Here is a 24,223-nt window from a genome sequence, read left to right as displayed (position 1 = left end):
GCCAAACATCCCCACGATCGTAAACGAACGTCTATATAGATATGGCCGGAAATTCCTGACGGCAGACAACAGCTAGGCATTCCAGTATTAATTCCTAACAGCACAACAGCAGACATTCTTGGGTAATAATGTTGTCTGTAACCTAACCTTGAGAGTGGTAACCACGCCCGAATGTGGACGAAAGCTTTGGTTTTCCATCGTACATCGAGAAGGTGGACTAGCCAGTTGTTGAGAAGGTTAGCGCGGCAGCCAGCCAATATCTAAGTGGCCGCAGCCGATGGCTAACGCTCGTGGAAATCGGTTCAAGGATAGTTGAATCTATTTTTAGCGTTGCGAAGTGCTGCAAAGGGCTGCGGAATACTGATGGCTTGTGTGTGTGTTCAGTAGTTTTAGTAAATAGCATTTCATGATCCCTGTCATTCCAATTCAGACGAGGCGATAATTTGTGTATTGACGTCGTCTCTGTTCTACTGCGTGGTATGTGTGGGACGCATCGATTACCTGCGTGAGGACATGTGATTGTGACGCCGCAACCCTTTCGACCGATCCGGCTTTTGTTTTTATTGGAGGAGGAGGAGGAGGAAAAACTTTATTTAGCCCTATATTATTTGGCGGTTTTTGGACGTCTTCAGAGATGTCTGCTTGTTGAATCCACAAGAGTCTTCTCCGTCGATTTCGTCCACTTTTTCACAATGGTCGGTTGCCCTCAGTCCAGGGCTCCGCTGGCTGCTGCCGCTCGTTGGGCTCGCTTTACCAGACCTTGCTGGTCTTCGCAGCGGTCGCTGGACAGCAGAGTCTCCCATCCGCACTCGGGTTTCGAATTTTGGGGACCACATCTATGTTTTGACATGCCCATGTGATGTAATATAGTGTTGGTTTTTCATCGCACCACGGACATCTGTCATCGTATATGGTAGGGTGCATTTTGTTTAGTATGTGTAGGTTTGGGTATGAACCCGTCTGTAATTGTCTCCATATGACAGCTTCCTCTCTGGTGAGAGAACTGTGCGATGGGGGATATCGCATTCTTCTTCCTCTATAGTTTTCTAGTATGGCCGAGTATGCCTTGGGTGCTGGCAAAAGTTCCGCGGACCTGTCGAATGCTCGGAAGGTAGTGTATGCTCGAGCTATCCTGTCAGCCTCTTGGTTCCCTGCCACTCCCATGTGCCCCGGTACTCACATAATTTTGTGTCTGGTCTTGTGCTCTTCGTGGTTTTTAATTATGTCGTTCGCTTTAAGGAGTATACGGAGCGCGTGACGACCAATCCTACCATTCATGAAATTTCGACAGGCTGTTTGAGAGTCCATGAGTATCGTTAGCGACCGCCCAGCTCTATAGCCCTCCGCCACCGCTAGAGCAATGGCTACTTCCTCGGTCTCTGCTACTGTGCAGTGTCGGATAGAGGCACTGGTCACTTCGCGTAGAGACGAATCGACCACCGTGGCCACTGCAATTTTGTTGTGTCCTCCTCTCGAGGACGCGTCTGCATACACGGTCGTGTCTTGAGGAGCGTATGTTTTTTGAATAAAATCGGCCCTTGCTTCTCTTCTACCTTGGTGGAGGTTAGGGTCCATGTTTCTCGGGATTGGAGCTACCTTGAGGGACTTGCGAAGTTCGTCGCGGATCGTTACCGTCCTCGCTATTTCTCGCATCTGTTCACAGTATCCGAGTCTCTGTAAGAGCGCTCTTCCAGTCGTTGTCTGCAGCAGCCTGAGTTTTTGCGACTCAAGCTGCGCCTCGCGTAGTTCTTCGAATGTGTTTTGCAATCCAAGCGCCATGAGTTTTCTGTAGACGTGTTGCGCGGTAATCGGAGCGCCGTCTTATACGCTTTGCGTAGCAGGGCATCCGATTGTTGTATTTCACTCTTGTTGAGGCACTGGTAGGGCAGGCTGTACATAATTCGGCTCACTACCAGGTTTCTAACTAGTTTTAGTGTGTCCTCTTCGCGCATGCCATGCCGCCTGTTGGTGATGTGGTGATCATGCGTGTCACTTGTAGCGTTGTTGTTTTTAGCATGGTAAAAGTGTGACTACTACGTTGGTTCGATTGAACCCACATACCTAATATTCTTATTGTATTTCCGGGATGGGCATTCCTTCCAGGTAGATGTTGAGTTTCAAGTTCTCTCTTGTTGGGACAGTCCGATTTTGTTTGCCTCTCCACACTCGAAGCATTCCGATTTCTCGGTCGAGCATGCGAGTCCTCTTTCTCCGAGATATTTCTGTACACAGGAGGCCGCTTCCTGTAGTTTTTCTTCCTTCTCCCCGAGGGAACCGGTGTTCGTCCAGACTGTTATGTCGTCTGCATACGTGGCGTGCCTAATGCCTTCGATCTTCTCTAGTTTTCGTGCTAGACCTATCATAGCTATATTGAAGAGGATAGGTGAGATGACTCACCCTTGGGGTGTTCCTTTGTTTGGCGCGTGAATTTTGTTCGATCGAAGGTCTCCCATGCCAATGGTGGCAGTTCTATCTGACAGGAAGGCTTTGACGTACCCGTGGATTCTGCGTCCGCAGTCCAGGTCGTCTAGGCCTCTAAGGATCGCTTCGTGACTGACGTTATCAAATGCTCCCTTGATGTCAAGGGCCATTATGCCATTTTCGCCTGTTCGAGGTGCGTTGCGGAGCACATCTTGTATTTGAAGCAGCACGTCCTGCGTCGAGAGTTTTGCTCTCAAGCCGAACATGGTATGAGGTACATGTTCATTATCTTCCATGAAATTTTGCACTCTGATCATCACCACCCGCTCGTAATGCTTGCCGAGGCACGACGTGAGCGAGATGGGCCTGAGATTTTCAATTTGGAGCTGTTTGCCAGGTTTAGGTATCATAATTACTTCGGCGTGTTTCCAGTCTTCGGGAACCGTCTCCGCCTTGCAGTGCTTGTTTAGAAAGCTTACGAGCTCTTGTATGAGGTCGTCACTCAGGTTTCGGATCAGGGCATTGTCGATTCTGTCGGCTCCTGCTGCCGTGTTTCTGGTCGTATTCCTTATGGCCGCATAAACTTCTTCCACAGTTATTGGGCGGTCGAGTTTCTCGTTTTCGGCTCCGCGATAGGTTCCTTGGTATCGTGAGGGGTTGTGATCACCGAAACATTTTTTTCGTGCCTTCTCTAAAAGGTCGGTGTCCGAACCCTCGAAGGAGTGGATTAATCTGTGGATGCTTTTATTGTTTTCTGATTTTGTTTTGGTCGGATCGATTAGTGCTCTTAGGAGATTCCAGGTTCTGGCCGTACCAAGGTTCCCTTAAGCGAGTCGCTGAATTGTTCCCAATTTTATCTCGCGAGTTGCGCTGCGTATTCTTCAGCTTTTGCCGTAACTTCTGCTATCTTTAGTTTTAGTTTCCTGTTGTGTTTTTGCTTCCGCCATCTTTTGGTGAGACTGCGTCTGGCTTCCCATAGTCGCAGAAGGTGCCCGTCTACTTCGGGCGTTCTTGTTGTTCGTCTTACACTTTTTGTGCATTTGTCTCGCCTTTCTGTCAACATGCCGCTCCAGTCTTCTAGTGATTGTATGCCGCCTTCAGATTTTTTGCAAGCCCCGCGGAACGCGTTCCAGTCCGTGAGTTTTGCTTGTCCGATACGGCATCTTACCCTTTCCGATGCTATTCGCGTCCGGAGGATAAAGTGATCGCTACCTAGGTTTTTCATCATGTTTTCCCACTGTGACTCCTTGCTCTTCCTTACGAACGTGAGGTCCGGGCAAGTGTCCGTGCTCACACTATTACCGATTCTCGTGGGGGTCGCGGGATCTGTGATTAGCCTGCAGCCAAAATATTCGGCTACGTCCGCTAATGTTCTTCCCTTGATATCTTGTTTCCGGTATCCCCAACTCGTGTCCATGGCGTTGAAATCTCCCACGATAATGAGTGCATTTTCTTTGGCCAGCTTGTGCGTTCCGTGGAAGAGTTCGAAGAATTTGGCTTTTCTTTGTCTTGGCGGGCTGTACACGTTCAGTACGAATGTGCTCCTTCCCTTTCGCTTTTTCGGAATGATTTCGACAAGCGCGTGCTCGATGTCCGTGTCGGTGATGGTATCGTGCCTGATTGCGGTGGTGGCTTTGATGACTAGAACGGCTGCTTTACCTCCGTTTTGGCTCTCGTAAACATCGTACCCCTGTAAAGAGGGCCTGGTTCCAATCTCTTGAAGCGCAATCACATCGGGGGGTGTAAGCTGTGTGTTTATGTATTGTTTTAGTAGGGCCTGCTTTTTGCGGTAGCCTCTGCAGCTCCATTGCCAAATTTTTAAGTTTTCTTGGTCTTGCTGACGCGTCTTGGTCATGTTTACGTGTTCGTGCTGTTGCCTTGTTCGACAGCGAACGCCGTTAACGCTGGACGGTTGTACGCTCTTTTCCTAATGTTTTCGTTATGTCTTTGTTTTCGAAAAGCACTTTTGATTTCTGAGATCTGCCCCTGAAATTGTGCTTGCATCTGTTGAATTTGAGATTGGATTTGCCGCTTCATATCCTGCATCATCTGCTGCATCATCTGTTGCATTCGTGTTTCAAGTTCTCCATTGTTGGATGCTTGTGGCTGTTGTGGAAAGGCTCCAGTGATTTCAAGCTCCCGCTGTTGTGCCTTTAGTGTTTTTGTTAGTTCCTCGACGTTGCGTTCGAGCTCATTTTGTTTGAGTCGAGCGAGTTCAAGCTTGCGTCTGAGTGCATCACTGCTCGCGTCTTTAGCTTATTTGACAGGAATATTTTTGTTTGTATTGTTTGTGTTACTACTATTTTTTACCGAGTGCGGATCAATGATAGATGCCCAGCTTACCTTGCTGCAGCCTTTCTGGGAACGCTTCTTTTTCTGCTTTTCTTGTTTGTTGCCCTCCTGTGAACCGGCCGGCGACAGAGGTGGGAAGGAATTGGACCTTGATCGACTCCTCGAGGTCTCTCTTTCTGAGCTGAACCATCGTTTGCGTGGTCGCCCGCGTTGGTCACTGCGCCCTCTTTCCCCGCTGAGCTTTGATCTTGCTTTTTTATATCTCTCGGGGCACTCTTTGGATCCGGTGCGATGTGCCTCACCGCATATTAGGCACTTGAGCTCGCACACATGGTCTTTCGTCGGATTTTGATCTCCGCACAGTCCGCACACAATAATGTCCGGTGTGGGGCACACGTCGGAGCGGTGTCCTTGCTGGAAACAGACGTAGCACACTTGCCTCGTGGGGCGGTACTGGTAGCACGGTAGTTCACCAACGTAGTATATTACGAATTTCAGCAAGACCGGGCCGTCGAACGTGATCACTGCGGTCTTGGATTTTCCAAGCATCCTTGCCTGGAGAATGGTTACTCCTTGAGTTCTGACTCGTAGGTGTGCTTTGAGCTCTTCGGGAGACGTACCTGGGTCAACACCGTGTATTACGCCGCGAAAGACGTCCTCCGGAGCTGCTACGTAAGCGTTGACCTCGTACGACTTTCCGGCGAATTTAAGGCGGGTAATGCGCCGCACCAGGTGAGCTGTTTCTTCATGTGGGGTGCTAAGATAATGACATTTGATCCTGTACGAAGCCTTACAAGTATGTCCTCGTCCTTGCATTGTTGTGATAACGGCGCGCGCTACTTGGTGTGTGGTGAGTGATTTCACCATGAGTCCTTTCTTGGGTCGAAAAATTATTTTGATGTCGTTTTTGGGGAGTGGCAGCAGTCTTCGCCTAGGCCTCCTCTGCTCCCCCTGTCCAGTCTTGATGCAGCCGGTCGCATTACCCAGTGATTTTCTATCATTGGGTTGGGCGTCCGGGCCGGTTCCCGTGCCTTTCCGTTGTCCTTGTTTCTGAAGTTGTTTTTTTCTGGCGCTTGGATTGAACAAGCTCCCAATTGGCATCGTTGTTGTACCCGACGCGCTCCGATGAGGAATCTGACGGGATTCCGTCTTCGCTTCGTGACTCGGCGTCTCCAAAGTCGTCTTCATCCATCCCTTGGAATTCGTCAAGGAGGGCATTTGGTGGTTGTGGCGACGCACTTGGGGCTTGGCTTGGCCCTGCCATATGGTCTCTCTTTGAAGAAGCGTCGGTGCTAGGCGCCGCCGTCGTCAATAAGCCTAGCGTCCCATGCTCTCCCGATGTCGTGCTGGGCGTCCCGTCAGGATTAGCGGGCTGGCGGCTGCTTTGAAACTTTCAAGTCCGGTAAATATCCGACAAAATGGTCCTACCGCTTGAAATATGGCATCTATGGGGATCCAGCACTTGATGTCTTCCAGTTCCGAATGAAATCCGGTGGCGAAAAAGCGTTGGTCCGGTGAAATCGGTCAAAATTTGCGAAGCCGAAGTGACGCGTGTCCGCCTACTTCAAGGAGTTTGCCATCAGGCATAGCGACAAGGGAGCGGGGAGCAGGAGGAAACTAGAAGAGTGCAAGTAGGTCTCCCTTAAATAATCACACAGGTTGTCGATAAACTGATTGTCCAGCGTCCACTTCCTGTAATCACTTTCACGGTCTCACCGCAGGCCAACTTTCCGCAGGTACCACTGTCTCACGGATGCCGTAGCTGGGCAGGTCCACAATAGATGCTTCGCATCGCACAGTTCCGGTGAAGCACCACAATGCGGGCACTTTTCGGTCACTTGTAAGCGTTCGCCACGCCACCGATGACGCACAGAAGGGCTCAGAGCAACTCCTGCCCGAATACGGTGCACATATACTTCCTCCTCCCGAGTGAGATTAAGGGGTAGAGGGTACGAACACGGGGGGAATTAGAGCACAATCCGGTTTTTCTCGGCACACTTACCAACCACCAACTCTTACGGAGGAGCTTCTGTTGAATAGTGTCCGTGCTGGGAGCCTGGCGGAAATGTCCACCATTACTTAACATCTTGTCGTCTGACGAGCGATGTTGTGCCGTGGATGCCCCGGCGACGATCCGACACCTACATGGACAGTATGGCTCATGGATCGTATTTCTCTGTATTAATCATTCGTCTGGTTTCTATTGTAATTGATGCACTCCCCAGTTATATTTGAAAACGACGGTAGCATTTAGTCCCGATGTCTTGAGTGTACCGTAATATCCGGAGTCATCGCCAGCCCCACATCCTGAAAATCATAAAGAAGTGGAGTGGGCCATGTCTTGGGAACAAATAAAAGATTTGAAACAGATAAAAATTATGCATTTATTATTTTCATATAACGTGGCTTCATTAGAGATGCACTCGACTTACATCACAGTATGCTATTGTGCTCGCAAAACTCATAACAGCGAGTCTTACTGTCTGCTAAATGCACTGCTTGCGTCACACGAGGGCAGCTCCACACAACCCCAACTTGGTCCGCTTTATTATGATGGGGTAATCGGGTAATGGAATTGCGGCAACGTCGACGCTGCATGACAGGGTTAAAAGAGATAGCGGCCACGTGTGTTGGGCGCGAACAGACTTCCTTGTGTTTGCGAACGAAATAATGCTTAACTTTATTTTTTATTCAAATCGTTTTTCTTCTGCCCGACCGACCTTTGGCCTTAAGGTCCCGAACATTCGGGAGAGAAAGGGAACAAAACAATGTCTTTCTGCCTCCCACCCCCCCTTTTTTTTGTAGCCACGGCGTTTGGAAGGGCATTTCACATATTGTGACAGACCCGCAGTGTACGTTGGGTAGCGACTCGGTGGTTTTGAGATTATCTATACTTTGCCCTGAGGGGGGGGGGGGGGGGGGGTGAGTGTGTACATCATAGGTCTGAGTGATTATTTGAATGTTGAAGCTGTTTTATGTGTTTATTTTTGTCACTAAATGCTTCAAGTCATTCGCATCAACATTTGTTTTCATTGTTTATGCTTCTTTCTTCATTTAAAAATTTCATTATCACATTGTGCTACGCAATGCACATCGAATCTTATTGCTCTTTTTGCTTTCCTCGTTTCTCCTCTTTTTCGCTTTCCTTTTCTGCACTTCTCATTTTCCATGCCTCCTCATACCTACCATATACATCTGCCGGGCTTTTCGTCATCTTTCGGAAAGTTTCGTTTGTCTTTTTTTGTGTGTTTGCACTGTACCGTTACTTTCTCATAGTTTTGAATCTAATGACCGTGTCATTTACAATGAATGAGCTCACGCGAGGATGTCATCATCCTTCCTCTGTGTTCGTTAATGCACCTTAGTACAATTTTTGGCGTGACCTCGCCCCTTTGTATTTTCCAATTTGCTTCTCTTGAACTGGGCACCCTTCTTTTAAAACCCTCTTCATTGGTTTGAATTTGTCGGAGAGGTTTTTGCCTCTTACGTATAATTTCAACCTTATTTCGAGTACAAGCCATTGCTTTGTTGAGCAGCAGAATATGGGGCCCTACTATCTATCTTGTTAGAACAATGCAGGAGCAAGGCTGCTTGCAACAATGAAGATAGCGGACCACATACGAGAGAAAAGAGTATTCTGTGTTACGCTCGGCATGCGATCCATTTACATTCCCGCGGGATCCCCAACGCTCGCTGGCATATTGACTGGCCTTAACACAGCGGCGCAAAGTAATTAAGACTGTACCTTGTGACTCTGGCTGGGCCTTTCGCCGTTACAGCCAGCAGCGCTTATTTCCTGCCACTTCGTATTCGTGGCAGTTGAAGCATCATGCGTGCCCATTGTGATCAATTATGATGAAGCAGTTAAGTCCAACTCGATGTAACGGCTCACTTTCGAAGCAAACAGGATCGACTAACGGTTTGTTGCCAAAATAAAAAATAAGAACCTGCGACTAGAAGCCCGAAAACTCGCTAAACTCAATATTTACATCAAAACGGTCATTTTGAGGCATTGTACGTCATTTGGTCTGTAAATAAAACGACCATCAATTTTCAATATATCTGAAACACTCTTTCTCCTTTGAATAAGAAATTCGATGAACAAATAAGTTCATTCTCAGTAATATGCCGCATGCCTTTTGTGATTTAAACCAAGGTTGCAAAAGCACTTCTTTCCTCACTACAAACTGCTCTCTACTGGCACTTTTACTCCCAAAGCGTCAAGCATAGCTTTACTGTGGAAAGAGCGGGAGGAGTGTATAGGGAAGGCGGTCAGCCTGTTCCTCCGATGCCATCAAGATTTCTGGCGACGCAGGCCCATTCCGCGGCTCGGGATTGCATGACCGGGTCGCTGCTGGTCTTTTACTTCATTCTACATTGCAGTGAGGGATCAGACACGAGTTTAGTGAGAAGTAGACGGGCCTAAAATTACTAAAGAAAATACCTAATGATGTTGTTTGATGCTGTTTAACCGCAAAAGTGATGGGTGGGGCTGATTTCCGAATTAAGGAATTTTGAATTTTTTTTTAGTCGAATTTATTGCCTCAGGGCATCAGTAGGGTATGAGATGGAGGATGAATAAATGATTAAATGAATGGAAAAAGGTTGCCTGATTTTATGAAGTCCAGAAGTGAGCGATGATGAGGTCCCTGCGTCCAAGTGACGTATGAGGCAGGATTGGTTGCTATGCTCAGCTCAGCTATGCTCAGGTGCCGGATGCGTGTTGGCTTGAGGGCTGGGCAGTCCCACAGCAAGTGGTGGATGTCGGCCTCGACATCTTTGTTGTTACAGATCGGGCATCCTGGGCGAGGATATAAGTGTTGGAAGTATGACCACAGCTGGTGTAAGGGCAACACCGACCCGGATCCTCCTAAGCGCAACCTCCTCTGCACGGGTGAGACCGCGGGGAAGGGATATCGCACACGGAGTGATATGTGCACGTGTGCGGCGCCGGAGGTGCTCCTTTCTTGACAAAAGGAGGGTAGCGTCGTCGACTTCGAGAAGCCGTGGGATTGATGCGTCTTGGTTCACGAGGCGGGTTGCAACATCAGCTTGACTTTGGGAAGGCTGCAGATCCCGTGGGACCCACTCAATGCGTATTGATTGTGGGATGCGCGCCGCAAGCTGGTGGATGTCCTGGCAAATTTTAGGGCAGCGGCTGACACGTCGGAGCAGACTTACTGCTTGAAGTGCGTCAGTGCGGATGACAACGTGGGCTGTAGGGAGCATGGTTATAGAAGTCACGGAGCAGAGTGCCTCCTGAACTGCCACAAGCTCAGCGCAGAAAGATGTAAGTGGTTCCGAAAGCTGAAACGTAGTTGTCTGATTCAGGCTAGGTCTCCGTGGACAGTAGATTGCCGTTTTGGCTTCACAGCCTTGCAGGCTTCCATCTACGTACACTACTACGGAATCTTGAGGCAGGTGAGTATCTTGCTCTTCAAATTTCTGGCGTAGCAACGATGCCGAGTTGGCAGACGTCGGTCTGCGGATGTCAGTTGGCTTGTTGTCTCCTAACTGTATAAATTTCCAGGGAGGGAGAACTGGCGCAGAAGGCTGAAGAATAATGTGTGACGTTGCATACGCCCTCAGTGCTTGCGTGGAATGTGGCAAAGTGGCCTTGAGTCTGCAAGCATCACGGCGCTGTTGCACCAGTTCATCGATGGTGTTGAGCTGCTCATTCTCCTGTAACGCTACGACCGGTGTGATTCATGGAAGGCTGGAAGGAATTTTGAAATGATGTACAGGTTAGAAAAAATGTGTCGATTCGAAGTTTTCTCCACACCACCTTGTGCTCTCGGGATAGTGAGCTCTGCGGCGGTGAACATGTTCTTCTCCATAGCCTGTAGCGTGAACGTAATAGTGATATTAGGTGAGGGGCTCTTCAAAGGGCCCCAGTTTCAAGGCGACGTCCACAGCACGGTCGGCTTCTACTCAAGCGTATGTGCGGGCTGCTTCGTTGCCCGCACATGCATTTCTCTTAGTTCTTCAATAAGGCCAAGGTAGAGTAGTGTGACCCTGGCGACGCTAGATATTATTTGGAGTGAAGTGAAAATTTATTAGTTCGAACGTATTTACAGAATACATAGAAATACAGACGAGGGTCCCCATAGTCAGAAGACTGTACCGCGATCCTCGATAGACCATTACAGCAAAAGAAATGAAAGCATAGTTAGCGGACGGTTATAATTTGCAAAACATGGCAAATCAGTACTATTACACAAACACAAAGGCAATAACGCAGGTATTAGACGTATAAAAAGTATAGCACGTAAGGAATTCAAGCTAGGTCACAAATGTTTTCAGCGTGAAAGGCAACGAGTTCCAAAATGAGATGGCTACGAAAGATGACGTCATTCTTCAATAATTGGTACGAACTTTCGGGAGTCAAACTGAAAATGCAGGGTGTCGTTTGAAAGCTTAAACAACATGATTACAAAGTGACACTGAAAAAGCTGGTGGACTGATAAGACATGATGTTCATATATTAAGGAACTATCGTTAGTAGAAAAGCTGCTGCGGGTGATAATGCGGATGGCCTGATTTTTAAATTCTGTGTAGACAATATATTGCAGTGGTAAGTATTTCCTCAAGCGACTATCCCACAAGGGAGGTGACAGTGAATGAAAGCATAATACAAAAATAAGAACATGGAAAATATGGACGCCCTTTAAGTGTAGAATTACGGTGACACAAAGTATTGAAATCTCCACCCTATGCCCCTTTTCGTCTGAGTCGATTTGGAGTTATAAGCCATAGTGGAACCATTCTCTGCATTAAAAGAACCCGGGCACTGAAATCTCGTCCGAGCTGCCTTTTCTGATAGGAATTGGCGGAATTCCGATTTCAGCCCTTTAGGTTTTGTAGCGTAACCCTCAAGTCGATGTTATTGCAGTCATGAATGAACACACCAAGTCGTGTTGAAGGGCAAACAGGAAGTGGCAATTTCTAGGCAGCTGCTTAATACCAGTGAAACGCCGCGTACGCTGTGTGCAAATTAAAAAAAGGAATTGTTAAGCACCAGATGGGCAGATTCCTTTTTGGTAAGCGGTTGGAAAACGAAAATTTGTGTATGCGTGCCGAGCACTAAGCGACACCTTGTTTTTCACGAAAGCTAAGTTGATAGCATTATTGAATGGCATATGTTAACAGCATGTTCATTTTGTCGTCGAAATTTCATGGAACAGATTTCATCTGTTCACTCAAATGCGGAGTCAATGTCAACTGTCAGATTATTTTATTTCTTTTCACTCCACTTCCTACTTAATATTCATCAATATCTAAATAGCATAAGTTATGAATCACCTAACCTGCAGCATGGCCTAAATAACTAGATTATGACCTTGGCGCATGTTTGGCTCCCCCTTCCATGCCTTATTCTGACCCGTTGCGGGTTTAACAAATTCGTACAGTAGAGGAAGGAAGTTTTACACTTCGTGTGCCAAACAGGATTGATGTGACTTGAGCCATTACCTCGCAGCCACCTCCATGCATTTTGCCACACCCTGGAGTTGGTCCTCCGAGACAGAGCTGAGCAACGTGACTTCTCATTGATTTGGGTTGAGAGAGCTCCAAGAGCTCACCAAATTCGTCCTTTGGGCATAAAGTACAGGTTAAATTTGGGCGAGTTGGTATACGCGTTCGCTACTATAAGAGAAAAGAGCGTTAAAGCCAGAATAGAGGAAGCCTACATTTGAACTCAGCTCAGCTACTTGGTCATCTGATGAGAAGAGAAAAGTCGCTGAAGAAATATTTAATGTTGGGAAAGGTTGAGTGTCACCGGAGAAGGGGTAGGCAGCAAATGCGATGGTTAGACGACATCCTCGAGGCGCTGCAGATGAAGTTATGTGATGTTAGGAAGAAAGTGAGAGACCGGAAAGCGTGGCGCGATATGGTCCACAGGGTCACGAAGAGTCGGACACGACTGAACGACTGAACTGAACTGAACTGAACTGAAATTTGGGCTGGTTGGTTTGTATTGATTTGAGTCAACAGCGAATAGAGGACGGGATGACGGACAACCGCTATCAACTAAATTTATTAAGGAATTGTAGACGTATATCTACAATAGAAACTTAAACAAAGCAAAAACGCTTACATCGTAACGAATACCTCGGGAACTCGTATCTGGCAGTAATCTTTATTTCCATTTTGTGTCTTCCTCTCTCGCTAACACACTTCCTTGTTTTGCACATCAATGTCGTACTTGTCTGCGGCGTTCTTCATCCCATGAGATAAGCCATGTGTCAATGGAATCACTGCGCGTATTTGCTTTACTACATTGGGACGATCAACGGCTTTTCACACATCTAGCGAGTTTTTTTAAGGCTGAAATGATTTCTACGCGGCAGCCGTTTGCGCGAAGCCTGCAGACGTGCCAGAACGCTCTCTCCAATTTGTTCACAGTACGATTTTCCGCGCGCAAAGCCAAGGACAAATCCAAAAGCTGAAGTTGTTCACTGTCCACTTCTGCTGTTAAATTTAGCCGAATGTCTTCAGTACGCCAACCTGCCTTTATACAAGCTGCATGCGGGGGTACATCTAATCTAAAAACCGTCCACGTATCAGAAACTTTGTATCTACAACAAAATATTCGATAACCATTATATTGCCGCGAAACCTTCAAAACTGTATCCCATCTTTGTTCATGCTTGTTGTCGCGATACGGCGTATTATCATTTTCTTTCTCGCGAGAGATGAGCCGAGATCTGTCTCGAAAATTCTAATCACTTGCGTATGTTTCTACAATGTTCCAAGTTGTGCTAGTAGCAGTTTGCGACGTTATTTAGATTGTTCTGAGCAGCCTTTAAATTGAGCGTTGAAGAGTGTGACGGGCATTCTTTGACGATCGACGAGCACGTTTGTTGCTATCGCCGCCGCCGAGTTGCTTAGTTCTTTTGCGGGCGCAAGTCAGCCCAATAAAGAGTTAATTTCAGTACCACCAAGCCTGTGTCTTCTTTTGGTGCCAATGGCCTTGTCACCACTACGTGACAATATGACCCTACAAGCACTACTTAGAAACATTGGATGGAACAGGTGAGGCCACTACCATGGATGCGAAGCATATGCTGAATACTTTAACGCCTTCCTATTCAGCCACAGTAAGCGCGAAATAAAATCAACTTTAAAAAAAAACAAAAAAACGGACAATTGGCGCCTTCGAATTTGCCAATATGAATATCAGCTATACCTTCATGGGTTGCGGACTGATTTCGACCAACTGGGGTTATTTAACTTACATCGACATCACATCGCCCAGAAATAAGAAACATTGCATTTCGCCTCCATCGAAACGAGGCTGCCTCAGCCACATTCGAAAGTTCGAAACCATCACCCGCCGAGAGCCCCACACAGATAATGCTTTCAAGCTGTAAATCCTACTGCGTGTTTCATTCTATAGTCTGGCAACAAACTAGGCCCAGTCGTCGTTCTATTTTTTTAACCACAGATTCACTGCGGCAGGCACACCTAATGACGGATTGTGGCCTTCGGTACTACGGATTTGCAAGAATAATTAGGATCGATTAATGCCACCTCCACATTTGGCGTATTCCCCGGTGCTATGGTGATATAAGCTCCACATGGGATTGCTTTCAGGGCAGCGAAACTATACGAAGCTCCGAGCCCGCATCGCTTCGCAAAGCGGTTGTGATTTCAGGTGCAAGCGAATTCCCAACGTCTATGAGGCAACCACACAGCGCGGAGGAAACTTTATCATCGCTAGCGCAACTCTGCGCTACGTTCGTAACAGCACCGCTGCAGAAGTCGCTCAGTCCTTGGTACGCGGCGGTGGCTCGGCCTCGCTGACAGTAGCCGCCGGCTGTTCTTGCGACACCGTGCTGACGTCACTCTGCGCAGACTTCGACGAGCCCGAGCTGCGGCGGTGCTTCTTGCGCTTGCGTTTGCCCCCAGCTTCGCTGCCTTCCTTGCTCTCTGTGTTCTCTGCAAGGTGGCTGCTGCTGTGCCGGCTGCTGTGCCGGCTGCTTTTGGAATGGCGACGCTCCTTCCTGCAGAGAGGAGGTGGGATGGATGGCTTGTGGCACTTTTCAGGACACACAATTCGAACGCGCGGAACGACAGTATTCAAAACTGCCGCCGTCGAAGGGAACGCTGAGAGGAACACTGAGAAAAAAGATCGGTCGTAAGGACAAGGGCAACCGCAGCCACTACGCTGGCAGTTCATTGGCACAGGGCTTAATGTTATCAACATATGTGCAGGCACGGTCTCCTAATGCGTCTTTAAGTGTCCGTTCAACTGAAGGATCCACACCAAGCCAGGAGCGTTCACCCTTTACCTCCAGATAGCCAAACAGAATATTCGCAAGAACCAGAGTGGGTGGGTTTTGGCAATCACCCCGCCGGGGTGGCGCAGTAGTTACGGCGCTCAAATACTGTTCCCAAGGACGCGGGATCGAATCCCGGCCTCAGGGGCCGCTTTTCGATGGCGGCGAAAAGAAAGGCACCCGTGTGCTGTGCGATGTTAAAGAACCCCAGGTGGTCGAAGTTTCCGGAATCATTCACTACGGCGTCTCTCATAGCCTAAGTTGCTTTGGGACGTTAAACCCCACAAACCAAACCAAACTTTTGAAAATAATGGAGTGAGTGGGTGAATGTGCCTCCGGACACCTGCAAGATTTTACGGACCATGGTTGGAAGAGGACTCAGTGTCGGCTCCGTATAATGACCTTGGCCATAAAAAGGACTGCAAAGTTGAAGCCAATGACGCAGCTGGTAAGACGAGTGCCTTCTCTCAAAAGCATATCCATCTTCCAATCCCCTACCTGGAGAGCTGCTCGTCCACAGTCACTCTCGAAACCTTTGCCCCCGTTCACTGCCCAGAAAAAATGATGTTACGTGAGTGAAGGAAGAACTGGAACCAGCGGTGCCCCGCAGACAACATTATTGGGTGGTAGAGCACATTAGCGACAGAACTGAAAACATGCACACAGGCGCGCATACTACACGCGACGCCCGCGCGACGTGCAGTCCCCTGGCCACGCGCGCTGACAGATGGCGCCAGGGAGCGCAAGTAGCAGCAGAGATAGAGGAAGCAATAGAGAAAAGCAAAACGGAAGATTGGGATTATGAACAGGTAGAACTGCTAATAAGAAGAAAAATTAAGGACTTTAAAGTAGCAAACCACTGGAATGGAAAGAGGAAGCCACGGAGCTAGTGGAATAAGGAAATAGGGGATGCCATTGAACAACGACGGGCGGCTTCAAGATCACACCGAGAGGCAAAAAGCATAGGTATCTCAGGAGGAAATAGACCAAAAATGGGAATTGTATAGACAAAAGCAACTTAATGTACTCGTAAAGTAAAATAAAGCAGTCCACCGATCGCTGAATGATTAAAATCCACGATGCCACTAGAGGTGGACCAAGAATATTCTGGAACCATATAAGCTGGCTAGGTAAAAATAACAAAACAAAGCAGGAACGAATTCAAGATAACGAGGGAAATTGTTTAAAGGGAGACCACGCTATGAACTAAATTAAATCAGTTATAGCCCATTGATTTAGGAGCGAGGATAGGGTAGTCTCTGCAAATCTGAAAGCAACACAACATAGCCGAATAGAAAGCAGCTTAGAACTGACCAATCGAAACTGGAAAAAGGCGGAAAATATATTCCTAAAAGCACACCTATAGGAATAGATGAAATTCCGATCAAGCTGATTAATAAATTTGGTCCAAAAAGTAAGGAAACGTTGTTAAAAACTCTGGAAAAAGTCATAACGAATAAGCAAATTACGGGCAGCTGACGGCAGAGTAAATGATTTTGATTTCTAAAAGGAAAGAAGATAGGATGCACATAAAATCCTACAGGCCGATTACCATACCATCTGTAACATACAGGTTAGCCATGCAGGCGGTGAAATTAAAGGTGCAAGCATGGGTTGAAAGTAACAAGATACTCGGAGAACTTCAGAACGGCTTTAGAAATGGTAGGCGCTTAGATGATAGCCTGTTCGTGCTTACCCAATGCATCGAAATATCTAGAGTGGAAAATAGACCTTTGTATTTGGCCTTCCTGGACATAAACGGGGCGTATGACAACGTAAGCAGGGAACTCCTGTGGAACATATTAAAAGAAGAAGGTATCTGTTATGAGATAATAGAGTTCCTACAGGAAATATACCGGGATAACAAAGTAGAAATTACGTGGAAAGGGATAAGAAGTACGGAGGATGTCAAAGTATGCAAAGGATTAAGACAAGGCTGTCCTCAATCACCGGTGCTGTTCATGCTTTATATGATAAACCTGGAACGGAGGATACAAGACAGTAACCTAGGTTTTAACCTGTCATACAGATTAGGTGGAAAGGCGGTAGAGCAGCGCCTCCCCGGTTTGATGTATGCAGACGATATTGTGCTGCTAGCTGAGAGCCTGGAAAAATTGCACTCTAAGTATTGCGGAGACAAAGGGGACGCTCTAGGCTTCAGTTTCAGCGCAGTTAGGTCGGGTCTGACGATTTTCAACGGCTCGTCTGATCAGGGTCTTAAAATACAAGGCCATTAAATACCTAAAGTAGCAGAATATAAATATCTGGGGGTATGGGTAAACGAAGGATTGGCATACATTGGAAAGCATGAGCAATCACTTAAGGCCAAAGGGCGAAGGAATGCCGGGATAATGAAGCATAAAGCATTGTGGGGATACAATAGGTATGAGGTTTTGAGGGGTATTGGGAAAGGAATTATGGTGCCCGGACAAACTTTCGGAAATGCGGTTTTGTGCCTAAAATCAGAGGTACAGTCGACATTAGAAATAAATCAGAGATCCGTTGGACGATTAGCACTAGGTGCCCACGGCAAACTACAAATGAGGCGGTACAGGGAGATATGGGCTGGGCATCTTTCGAAGTACGGGAAGCTCAGAGTAAAATATTATATGAGGAACGCCTGAGGAAACTGGACAGTAACAGATGGACAGCTAAAGTATTTAAATACCTGTACTTAAAAAGCGTTGGCTCACAACGGAGGAAAAGAACTAGGAAACTAACTAGTAAGTATGCTAGTCACAAGGACGGAGAAATAAAGAGCATTACGCAACAGGTGAAAAACACAGAAGGTAAAAATTGGATAAATTCGATGGAAAAGAAACGGTGTGGAATTATACCGAAAGTGGAAAATGCAGATCAGGAAGGAAGATTTCTTTGATAACTCAAGAGGCACTGCCCTACTTTTTGAAGCTAGATCAGGGTGCCTTAGAACGCACAGCTACAAAAAGAAATTTAACAATGGAGATGACGCATGTGCTGTATGTGGAAACTCCAGTGAAACAATTGGCCATATTATACTCGAATGTAATGGTATCCATCCGGAAGTCGATGCAGGCGCAATCACTGTTCCTGAAGCTCTGGGGTTTAGAGATAACAGTGGCCGGGTGAATAAACCGGCGGTTGAAACTAGCAAAAAACGACTGGAAGATTGGTGGCTTAAAAGCAGAGAAGTGACATAATGTTAGTATTGTAGGAACAAAAATTTAACAAATAGAATGATGGTTTAGTTAACCATTCTAAATCAATAATTAAGATATAGGGAGAAAAATGAGCATGATGGCTACTGCTACCACCCCGTTTCAAAGGGGACGCTCCTATATTCCATCCATCCATCCACGCCAGAGCGTCGTCTGCTCGAATGCTCCTACGGGAAATGGTTTCTTAATACGCAACCCGTGTACTCCGGCACAGTAGTCGGGCATCTTACCTTATTGCAAAAACCAGCGTCTCCAGTGCGAAACCAGTAAGATTTTCGCGCTGGTTTTGCACTGGATCTGCTGGGCACGCTGGAGGTCTGCGATATTCACTGGAGCAGTAACGGGAAGACACTGGCTGCACTGGTGCGATGGAAAAAAAACGCTGGGATTAGACTTTTGACGCTGGGTGTGTCGCTGGCATCCGTGATGCACTGGGAGAAGCGCTGTATGTGCGCTGGGCCGCACTGGTCCCAGTGTCCCAGTATAGACGGTGCGGCGTGCGGCGTCAGCCGGAGTAGCATCCCTCAGGGGCCAACAGGGCAACAGCGTACTCTCAGTCGACCATCGGAGGGCATATGAAAAATATGGTTCAAGCAAGCGCTTTTTGCTGTGAAGGCGTTGCACTTTTGTAAGAAAACAAAGGCAGTATATTTTTTCTAGAGTTTCCATGTTTCGATAGGTCGTTTCGAGCGTTCCGAGAGCGACAACGATCGCTGCGCCTCGATCTCATGACAGACCGACGATTAACTCACTACTAAAGCTGGAATTGAATAATGTGGGCTACCATGCATAACCAACTTCACAGCTGGTCTTAAGGGCACTCTAACACAATGATTACTGCCAAAATGTTCAATGCGGGCTCAATCGCAGGCGAGCGTAGCCTGCACCACGGCCCAGTATCAACAGCAGAAAGAAAAACTAAAACGAGGAAGAGTAGTTTACCGAGCGATGGGTCCATGAGAGAAAAAGCAACAACATACAGCGCTTGTAATACATAATATTTGGCGTGTTTCTCAAGCTTTTGCGCTCCTTCTTACTCTGCGTATCAAGCAGCCGAGCCCTCGGTCATCGCAACGTTTCCCGCAATGTTTACATACAAATAAGGTTTAGTTACACGCAATTAGGGTCATCGCTGCGGCGCTTGCTGGTATTGAAGCTTGGTCGCACGTTTTTCTTTGAAGGCTTCTACTAAAGCTCCGTGTTCAGCGAAAATTACGCCCACGGTAGCAGAGCACCACCCAAGAGCCGGCGTTGGTAAATTTGCCAGCGATGTCAAACTCCACATGTTAAAATGATTCCAGTGCACAGAATAGCGCGCATAGGCACCCAGAACATTAGTTGCAAGTCGTGAGAGCAGACAGCAAGCTAAAATGATCAAGAAGTTGCAATTGTTAGAGCGGTAGCAATGGTCTGTAGACTGCGAAACATGAAGTCCCAACCTTTTAAATGCGGGTCATGACATAAAATGCAAAAATGTTTATAGAAAATCCAGTTCTCGGCGTGGTTGAGTGGTTAGCGTGCTGAGCTAGTGATTGGTATGTACCTAGGGACTTAGTTCGAGGCACGCTTGGTGCATTAATTTTTTTTTTATTTTTTTTAGGTTTTTTATGTACCTAACTTGTTTCGTTCCTTTTTACTTGTTTAATTTTTATCCCACGCCTTTTTTTTTTTCGGGCGAACAGTGCCGCCAGCGCGGAGCGTCCCAGTATGCCGCGTCCCAGTGCGCCCAGTGTCCAGCGTCATACTGGGACCATAATCAGGTATGGCGCTGGGGCGCTGGCTCCCAGTGGCACTGGTTTTTCACTGCAAAATGCGATCGGAAAGCTTATAGTAGCCAAGACAACTTTTTGACAGATTTGATTTACTGATATTTTTCTTAAATAAAATGAGTAAAAAAACTTATATTAGCCAAGGCAATTTTTTGACTGATTTGATTTGAGAAAAAAAATGGCAGTAATTAGAGCAGTACTGAATTCCGGCAATTCGGCTCATGTGGCGGGTTGCGACCACTATCTTATCCGCTAATCGGTTCAATAGACAAGACTCCGGCTCAGACCTCCCTCGTACTGAACTGCTTTTCAGATCTCAACGTCAGTTGGCGCCACCGTGCAACCTTTCTAACTGTCAAGTTCAACTGGCTGTCCTCTAAGCGGCCGTTAAAAATGCTCGTGAGGCAGGACCTTTTAGCTTCACATCAGTCGTGGAGGCTATCATTGGCTCGCCGAAAATCGCAGAGACCTTTGCAAGCTAAGTACACGAACGAGGTGAGGCACTAGCTGATTAGACAGTGACACCTGTTCCTTCCACACACTGCCCTCTGCGGTTCGATATTTTCGTGCTCCTACACTGGTGTTACTTGACACTGCCGAAAGTAATTTTCATCAGCCGATAGTTCTGGTTTAAATACTTCCGACGGGCAGGGTAATCGGTACCTAAGTATCTGGGTTCGCCTCGACGCAGAGCATCGAACGGATAATTACCAATGGCCCAGCACTCCCGACATATTTGCACTAGGCACGCATCACTGAGTAGCGATTTCGCCCGCTGCTCGCCTTCAAAGAAACCATTCTTGACCTTGGCAGGTCACAGATGCAGCAGCTCAAAACTTGAAATTCTCGGCTTTGTGGGCTGTTCGCCTAGCCCGTTATTATAACCTACATTTTAACGATTAGGGACATTGGAAAGAACTTTAAGCTGGATAGCTTACGAATGCATCGCCGAGAGGGCAGGTGCCACCGACGTCTCCTGTTGCGCTTCCTCTTTAGGAGGCGGAGGCGGTGGAGCGATAGCGCTGCTTGGAGTCACCTCGATCACCGAGGACAAGGTCGGCGCCGGTACTGTGGTTGGAGCGGTAAGCGTAGCCAGAGCCGTGGCCGGGGCTGGGGATAAAGCTGGGGCGGGAGCAGGAGCCAGGTCTGGAGCCGGGCGCGGAGCCGCAGCCGAAACAGAAGCCGGGGCGGCCGGCGCTGGTGCTGGTGACTTTAGTTCCGCCCCAACAAGTAGCTGCTCTTTGTCTTCTGGTTGGGGTTGAAAGCATCGAAACACGTCCCAGACTAGGGACACGCGGCCGCTGGTGAACAACCACGTTGCGCCACCGGACACGGCAAGCAGTGTCAGGAAGCTAACGGCCATGGAAAACGTACGGAACGGAAACAGCTGCAGGTTGTTCTCGTAGTCGAAGAATGGGTACTTGATGAAGGGCGGTATCTTGAGGATGGACTCGCCGCCGCCGGCGCGAAAGAAGCAGCCTACGACATATGCGGCAAACGAGCCGTACGTGTTGACGTGCTCCTTGAGGTACACGACAGACACGAGCTGCGGGAAGAGGATAACGTAGACCAGGTCGGAGGACAGGTACCACAGGCCGTAGATAGACTCGGCCGTAAGTGCCATGAAGGTGGCCAGCGCACCCACCAGAATAATGGACAGTCGCATCACACCTATCACCTCCTTCTCCGTGGCCTGCACCGCCAAAAGTACGCACTTTAGCTCCTGTAGACGCACATTAAACGCAGGTTCCTCTACAACTCGATGAAAGCATCTGATATATGGCATCCGTTCCCGTGACCCTACTTCATAGGACAAACAGCAAGAACAGCAGTTACACTACCAGTATCAATTGCTTCTCGTGTATGGCAGAGCTTATACACTTGCTTAGTGAGAACTGCCGCCTGACTACGCATTATCCCAATGGCGGCGGGGCAACCGTAGTGATCCAATTCCAACTCGCTCGTTGAGCTCGTGTTGGCATGGCGAAGAAAGTCGTAATAACATGTTATTATGTGAACGGCCATTCAAATGCATTATTACGCGCCGCAGAATTGTCCAAGCACGCACGTTCTGCCTGATGCCCAGCTTGTAGATATTCCAGGCGAACATGGAGGCCGCGCTGAGGATGGAAGAGTCAGAGGAGGACATGACCGCAGCCGACACGGCGCCCAGTCCCATGGCCGACACGAAGCCTGGCGTCAGGTACTGCAGCACCAGCGGCAGCGTCAGCGACGTTGCCTCGCCCGTCAGCGGCACTGGCCTATTGTAGCCGGCCTGCGTCAAGTCTGCAGAGACGAAGAAATCGCCAAATGAAGAGCGCCGCATGGACGCCTGGCAGGCTCAGCTTCGTTATAGTGCTCTAGAAGATTGGGCAGTGTGCCGACCGCGCCGCGAAATGCATGGGAGCGAGGGGCCGCTTTTGCGATGACAGACGCGCCGCAGCGCAGAGGGCGCCACCAGCAACTGGTGTGTCAGTCGTCCGGGCGCCCGCGTATGCGCGCTGTGCGGCGGGGCGGATACCGCGCGGACTGTACGTTCTTGTTTGCTTGTGCGTCGTCTCGAGCTGTTCGCGACAAGATTTTACAAATATGCCGGTTAACGGTGCTCAGTACTGTTAGCAATCACTTAGCCGTCGGCAACACCTCGGGGAAGTAACATGACAGGAGTTCGCTCCGAAGAAAACAGCTTGGAGAGGGTCGGCGTACGACTCGCACAGCACGCTTCACTCGCCGTACAGCTTGCTTTAGCATTCCTAAAGCACCTATATCACATCCAGAAATGTAGTCGTTTTGAAAAGAGGGCAGGGTTGAGGCAGGATGTATGAAGAAGTGAAACATACAGCACGTGCGTTCGAGCGCTGACTAAAACTGGTCCCAGTAACCCCATTATCAAAACAGTCCAAAATGGTATATTCCGTTGTTTTCCACGCCAACTATGCCGACTACAGTACGTCATTGAAGCCACAAGAGAAGTCGGCATTCAGTTGGAATGAATTAAATGTGGACTACCCCGCATGGAGGTAGAGATATAGTAAAGTAAGGACATGAAAAACGAACGACACCATGCCAACTGGCTACTGAATAACGGAACACAGTGGGTCAGGAAAGGTGGAAGAAGTGGGAGGTAAAGGTTGCGCAGAAAAATAAAAAGAAACGTGTCGCCTACCAGGGAGGGAGAAAGGGGTTGGTGGAAGGCACGCAGCGCCGTGAAAAGAGCGACCGCGAATTTGAACAAAGGTTCAGAATTTTCGTGCGGCACGGCAAACGCACGACGAAGAAAGGCAGCTAAAGACAAATAAAAATGGAGATATATTAAAAACAACAAAAAAAAAAAAGGAAACAACCGAGCATAAGAACCAAATGAGGGCCCGGGAAGAGGAAAGCAGTGCACAAACAGGCTGCAATCGAACGCGTATAAATATATAAGCATCGAAATTTAAGAGACAACAATTTGTGAAACTGCACACTAATCTAAGAACACACCATTTTCTTTTCTCTCCATAAGCTGAAACGTTGTAATGGGTAGCTTTATAAATACCCAGAGATGTGCGCTATACTTATGACATTTAATCTCAATGCGTTATAGTTTAACAATGACCTAATTGTTCAAGAAAATGTTTCCATTCTAGGGTGCGCAAGCCACCGGTAATATGCAAGTCATTGCCTCCAGAAGATCGCTCTAGTCCTGTTTTATGTACATACAAAATAAAAAATTGAATAGCTTTGAACAAGAAATAACGACGGAAAATAGAGGACGCAGAGGCTATAGGGTACGCTTAATTCGCTTCCGCCAGATCATCCTTCTGCGAAAGAGAGGTTGTGAGGCCGGCACGGTTTCTCATCACGAACAAAAATAGCGCTATACGTTCGAAGCTAGATCGCAATTTACTCAAAAATTTGGCTCGGATGCACGGTCCTTTTCGACTGCTTTGCACTTCAGATTTTGCAAACTTTCTGTAAAATGTGAAGGTTCAAAATATTCATCTACTTGGAGCACCAGAAAAGCTCCCACTTGAAGCAATGAAATTTAATGTGTTTTTGCGGCTTCGCTCTTTGCGAAGTAAGCGAATCACGACGAGTTCCCAAAGGGAAAATAATTAAATTCCCTTGGAAGTATTTCACGTGTAATATCAACCTTGTTAACAATTATGGTCTGGTTAGTACTGCAAAGAGCACCCGCGGCAAGTAGCCCGATTATATATAGTCCGGTAAGCAGTAGTTGCAAGTATATCCAGTCGATTAGTCATATTTCATACCACACATT

At 47.7% G+C, this 24,223-nt stretch overlaps 1 protein-coding gene across 1 annotated transcript in view; it reads right to left on the bottom strand.

Moving 5' to 3' along the window:
• Positions 1–14,479: 14,479 nt before the first annotated feature.
• LOC146192197 (high-affinity choline transporter 1-like) overlaps positions 14,480–24,223 on the bottom strand; it is a 41,499-nt gene continuing 31,755 nt past the window's right edge. The window contains exons 7-9 of the mRNA XM_084600424.1: positions 22,028–22,245; positions 20,898–21,652; positions 14,480–14,717 (exon numbers count right to left, since the gene is read on the bottom strand). Coding sequence (XP_084456550.1) covers positions 14,480–14,717; positions 20,898–21,652; positions 22,028–22,245 — 1,211 coding nt within the window. The remainder of the gene's footprint in view (positions 14,718–20,897; positions 21,653–22,027; positions 22,246–24,223) is intronic.

Source organism: Amblyomma maculatum, chromosome 4, assembly GCF_055883805.1.
Source record: "Amblyomma maculatum isolate TAMU_Amacu chromosome 4, ASM5588380v1, whole genome shotgun sequence".
NCBI classification, from domain to species: domain Eukaryota; kingdom Metazoa; phylum Arthropoda; class Arachnida; order Ixodida; family Ixodidae; genus Amblyomma; species Amblyomma maculatum.
This window is presented reverse-complemented; position numbering and strand designations above follow the sequence as displayed.